The sequence below is a fragment of the Nanorana parkeri genome, unplaced genomic scaffold (genome assembly GCF_000935625.1).
Source record: "Nanorana parkeri isolate BGI_ZX_2015 unplaced genomic scaffold, ASM93562v1 scaffold479, whole genome shotgun sequence".
Classification (NCBI taxonomy): Eukaryota; Metazoa; Chordata; class Amphibia; order Anura; family Dicroglossidae; genus Nanorana; species Nanorana parkeri.
The window spans coordinates 503,891-509,890 of NW_017306747.1; the positions used below are offsets into that span (position 1 = coordinate 503,891).

Consider the following 6,000-nt stretch of genomic DNA (forward strand, 5'->3'; position numbering starts at 1 on the left):
AACTGTCCAAAAAACCCAGTCGTGAATAAATACTACCAAAAGAAAGTTCTATCTGTCCCCAAAAAATGGTATAAAATGTATTTCAGTACAGCGTTGCATGACGGAATAAACGTCATTCAAAGTACCGCAGCGCTGAATACTGAAAAATGGCCGGGACAGGAAGGGGGTGTAACACCGCGGGCAGCAAGTGGTTAAGGAATAAACAAATGCAATTAATTATCTTTTCCATAGCTGCCTGGAGGCGGAGCTCAACTTTGTGTTTTCTATATCAGCCGTGTAGTTTTTATAGGACACTGTAGTCTTAGTTACCGTTCAGTTTTATGTCTGACATTTGATTGGAGATAATGTTATCTGAAATGAGATCATAATATATAGAAATCCATTATTAATGGCCGTATTCATTTTTAAACACAGATAATATCATATCACAAATCATTATTAAGTCCCGTCCAGTGTGTATGCTTCACTACATTTATTTTGGCAAGGAAGATTTTTGATTTCTCAAGGAACAATGGTTACACTTCCCTTACACTTGGTTGGCTGTCCAATTTGTACCGCTCCTGATAAACCGAGCACAGTGGACCAACTGTCCAAGTGACATCTGCGCTCTCCCAGTGTAAAATGCAGCGCCAACCCCATTCTGCTCTTTACACTTTCATGTTAATGTTATGTTTAAATTGTAGAAAAACCCTTTGGCACTTCCCCTTGTCCTTGTCCCAGCATTGAGTTCAATATATAAATGGTTTTTGAATACCAGCTTCTGTACTCATTACAAATAGCAGTTTATTTTATTTTTAATCTAGAGGGTTCTGACTCCCACATTAAAATTGTGAGCACAGTAAGAATAAGATACAGAACTCCGTGCCCAGAACAATACTCACAATAGGTGAACATGATGCCGATTATAAGTATGACCATCAGAAAGAGGAGGATGAGGCACATCACCAAGACTAATTTCTTCCAAACCAAGCCATGGTAACTTTTACTGCTTGGTTCATCTGAGACACAAAAAGATGAAATGTCGGGATTAGTAATACATTGACCACGAATGTGTAATAACCATAAAAGGACAGATCTCCATCAGCTAAAATCCTTTACATCTCTTCTTTGCTTCCTCCTTGCAGATCCTCACATCCCTACCTTGTACCTACCAACCTAGAAGAACAGCTCTTCCTCCTCCCATGCAGCTGCCCTATATGGCCAAGAGTTTGTGGACACCTGACCATCACACCTATGTGAGCTTGTTGGACATCCCATTCCAAAACCATGGCCTATGATATGGAGATGGGCCCTCTTTGCAGCTATTCCAACCTTCACGTTTCTAGTAAGGTTTTCCTCCAGATTTTGGAGGGTGATCTTTGCAGGGCCAGATTAAGAGCATCATGTGCCTAGTGCTGTTGGATGGGAAGCAGCAGAGGCAGCTCTCTAATTAGGCGGCTGCTCGCTGGGGCCCAAAGCAGCTTAGAAAGCCACTGGCGCTTCTGCCTGATTGTGTTCGGGCGCGGCCGACCCGGATTGCCATCGGGCATACCCAGGCGACCTGGGCCAGCCGGGCCTATTTTCAGTGGGGCTCCAGTAGCCCCTATGTTAATCTAGTCCTGTGTCTTTGGGAATTTGGGCCGATTCAGCCATAAGAGTATTCGTGAGGTCAGGTACTGATGTTGCATGAGAAGACAATGTCTATGTGTGATGGTCAGCAGTCCACAAACCTTTAGCCATGTGTCAGGACCTGATACAGACACTTTAGTGAGGGTGTATAGTGGCAACTAGTGTATAGTTGCTTCACCTCTTGCAGCCACCCTTTCCTTAAGGTTAGTGAGCCTACCGGTAATTGGATGTCCCCAAGACGTAAACTATACACTCTAGCTATAAATGTCGCAGGCGGCCAGGAACAAAGGAGTGACAAAAAGATATAAACAGAATTCAAAATAGCAGACAGGATCTGGATACAAAATATAAGAGAGGAACTGGATAAAAGGCAAGTACAGGACACAAGATACAAGACGGTACAGGATTCAGGAAATAAGACAGGTACAGGATTCACGGCAAGGCTAGGATGCAAGACACAAGATCAAGATATAATAGGCAAGAAAATGGCTTGTGCAGACAGGACTAGACTGAACTATCACAAGCCCGGAGCCCTGGGCTTGTAATGCTTAAAGTGCCACTAGCCAGCCCCTAGGCTGTGAGGGGCATGTAGCCAGGCTGATTGCCTGATCAGCCCACAGCTGACTGAGGGTATGTGGCCACAAGCAACCACCAGAGGAAGCTGAGAGGTTGTGGTGTTCTATCGAATTCTCCAACTCGTCAAGAACTCCTATCAGTGCGCCTGCGCAGTCACCCAAGAGAAGCATTAAGCTGTACAATCTGCGGCAGTGCGCCTGTGTGGGGAGTTGGAGAACTCGATTACAATTTCCAAGCCGAACAGGTGCACCTATGACAAGTGGAGAAGTCAACGAGCATTGCAAAAACTTTGACGACTGGCGCACGCGCACTAGCTCCATCTAGTCAGAACCTACAACGGATATGACGTCATGAGTTGGAGATCTCGACGAGTTGGCCACCTAGACAGGACAGTGGCAGGCATAGGAGCCTTAGACATGCTCCTAACACCACGTAATGTTTAATGACCTCCAGCCATAATGGCACACACTGCACTATGACCAATGTGGTGAGAAACCATTACAGGAAACATAATCACACACCTATAGAGACTTGCTCAGAGCTGTGAGTGTGTCAGTGATTTTATTACGGCCCCTAAAAAAACACAAATGATCCCAAAGCGTTTTTTTGTGTTGTAGTATTTTCAAACCATGAAAAACAAGTTTGGTGAACCTATCTAAATCAGTTTTACAATTTTAAGGTGCTATCATCCCAAAAAAGGTTAAAACTGTCAATAAGAAACTGGGGGGGCTTTGAATGTGTCACCCAAGAAAGATCTACTACACTAAAAGATTTGTATAAAAAATAAACACATTCTATGGTTGCAAAATATTACAATTCAATACAGATATTAAATACAAACCGATATACAATATATACAGGATAGTCTTTCAACATCTTACATTTATTATCCCTTTAGAAAATTGACACATTGAATGGATTATATATGGGGATATTAACCAAGCTGCCGAAGTAAGCCGAGTGAATAACCGAGCCGAAGTGGACTGAGCCAAACGCTGTTCGGCTATTCACTTCGGCCCTGTACGGCTGATTTCAGCCATATCGGACTATAAATCACCCGTACATCGGCTGGCTTTGGCTGACTTCGGTTCAGCCAAACATCCTCAGCATGTTCGGCTGAGCTGTAATGAAGGAGCCGTACGACTCAGTCGATCCAACATCTGGATCGGCTGAGCCGAACCTCCGGCAGTATTCTCATAGGGGCCGAACGGCAGTAAGTGAATAGCTGAATGCCGCCCGGCTCCGCCCAGTTGTTTACATTTGCAGGGAGAATGGTCTGCTTCGGCAGACCGTTCTCCCCGCTTTGGCTCAGCCAAGCCGAACCATATGCGTTTGGCTCCGCTGAGCCGTTCGACTGCCTTCGACTGCTGTGCGGGTTATCGTGAATAGCCTGTATAGCAGCCCTCGGTTTGGCTGAACCGGAGGGCTCCGACGGCCGAAGTGAGCCGAAGGATTAGCCGATGCTTCAGCTTAATCCTTCGGCCCCATCTTGAAATACGCTCATAGTCTTCTTCAGAACCATTATAGAGAATAATTGCTCAACGTTTCACTTATATAGTTTGTATATGTTGTAGCAAAATGAGATACAGTTATATTGTTCCCCTAATGCAGAGGCAAAGCAGGTGCCTCGGAGGTCATTTATATAATGGAGTCTATGGGGGAAGTAATGCAAATATAACATATAAAAGATACTTTCGGGCTGTAATGAGTAGTCAGTTCAAAAATATTCCTGTCCTAGACTCCTGGTGAGCGCATGCTCGGTGTAAGGGCTTGTTTCCACCAGCCTGCGCATTAATGTCCCGTGCCCAGAACGCATATACGAAGTTTTCTTGCGTTCTGGGGCAGGAGGGGGTGTGGCAGCGCCATTCATGCATTATTTTTTGTGAGGCCACCGCACTGGAACGCAGGGCATTTTATTACCACGTGTTCCTGTGCGGTCGATCGTACCGCGGGCGGGGGGCGTGTCTGCAAGGCCATTGTCTTAAATGGCACTGACACGCCCCCTCCCACCCCAGAACGCAAGGAGACTTTATATATGCGATCCCTTGCGTTCTGGGCACGGGACATTGCGGTAGACGCGCGGGCTGGAGGAAACAAGACCTAAAGGAAGATCACATCAACATCATCTCCATGTGATGTTCCTTATACACTTAGCAATGCGCTCACCAGGAGTCCTGGGCAGGAATATGTCTAGATTGCCTACTAATTACAGCTTGAGGCTCTGTGCATACATTAGCGGTTTTCCGTGCAGAAAACCGAGCTGAATTCAAACTGCTATGTGTGAACGGAGCCTGAAAGTGTTTCTTATATTTGGAAGTACTATATACAGTGTATATAGGACATTTTGGAGAGGCTGCCTATTTTGGGCCTCTTTTGCCTCCCATCATTTTGTAATACTGCATTATGGCCACTAGATGGCGATAATGAGCATAGCAAACTAGTCTTTTGGCTAAATGCTTTTTGCTTTGTGTCTCACCTGGCAAATCCTTGAACGCAGAATTTACAGCGGGAGATGAGAAATCGAGCCCTAAAAAAAAAAAAGAATATAGAAAGCCTTATAAATAATGTTAATGTCCTGAATATATCTTACCCAATGCCAAAGCCATCTCACTGCATTCACCTACAAACAATGGACCTCATTTATCAGTGTCTTATATATTCAACTCTTTAGATCTGTTCTTGACTCTGACCAATTAACCTACCAATATGTTTTTGGATTGTAGGGGTAACCAGAGCTCCTCCACACAGACAGGGGAGACTATGGAGACTCCATGCAGTTACTGCCCTTAGCAACCTGTGACGCTCCGGCTGGCATCCCAAACCAGCACACTGACGTCACTGGTTGCCGGGAGCTGAGTGCGATGCCCTAGCTGGCGTCCTGCCCAGCTCCTGGCAACCATTGATGTTAGTGAAATGGGCAGGACGGCGGACCCAGAGGCAGCACCAGCACCCCCTAACCCCCCCCCAGAAAGGAGCGTCCACCTCAAGCATCACCACTCCTACAGCCCTATGGAAATGAGCATCCACCACCAGCACAACCCCAACCCCCGGCCCCACGCAGTAAATAGTGTAGGGTCATCCCTGTTTAAGGATAATGGGTAATTAGACGTGGAGGGGATTCTGGGGTGTGTTTGCCTAAAAAAAAAAAATATAATTTTATTGTATAATGTTGTATAATAAAAATGTATCTCTTGCATCCTGAATCCATTTCTTTTTTGCTTCAGTAATCCAAGACCGGTACTTACCTATATGAGGTGTTTGAAATGGCGGCGCTGGTCTTGTGCCTGACGAAGAAACATCAGAAATTCAGTAATATATATACTCAGACTTCAAGATTAAAGTGTATCTAAACCCAGGACCAAAAATATGATATATTGCAGATTTCCAGTCCTTAGATATGGTCGCTGCATTCGTTTTCTATATTTTCACTTGGTGATCCTGCTAGCAACACACTTCCTGTCTTAGGCCCGGTTCCCACCTAGGCGTTTTTCCGCGCTTTCGTACTCGCGGAAAAACGCTCAAATAGGGAAATGCCATTATTTTCAATGTGCATGGTACCCATCTGGGCGGTTTTCCGCGAGTACGAACGTGCGGAAAACCCGGTTCCATTTGGATACAGCCAAGTATCCCTCAGAAACGCGCGTTTTTCGCGCGGTTTTTTTACCGCGAATCGCGGTTTAAAAAACGCGCGAAAAACGTGCATATTCAATCCGCCTAGGTGTGAACCCAGCCTTAGGCTGGGTTCACACCTAGGCGGATTGAATATGCGCGTTTGTCGCGCAGTTCGCGTCGCGCGTTTTTACCGCGATTCGCGGT

General features: G+C 45.5%; 1 protein-coding gene across 1 annotated transcript in view; it reads right to left on the reverse strand.

Annotated features, from left to right (window-relative positions):
* The window catches only part of LOC108790533 (C-type lectin domain family 17, member A-like), a 44,694-nt gene that overhangs the window by 26,532 nt on the left and 12,162 nt on the right, over positions 1-6,000 (reverse strand). The window contains exons 4-5 of the mRNA XM_018560813.1: positions 4,661-4,711; positions 882-998 (exon numbers count right to left, since the gene is read on the reverse strand). Of these exons, the coding sequence (XP_018416315.1) occupies positions 882-998; positions 4,661-4,711 (168 nt within the window). The remainder of the gene's footprint in view (positions 1-881; positions 999-4,660; positions 4,712-6,000) is intronic.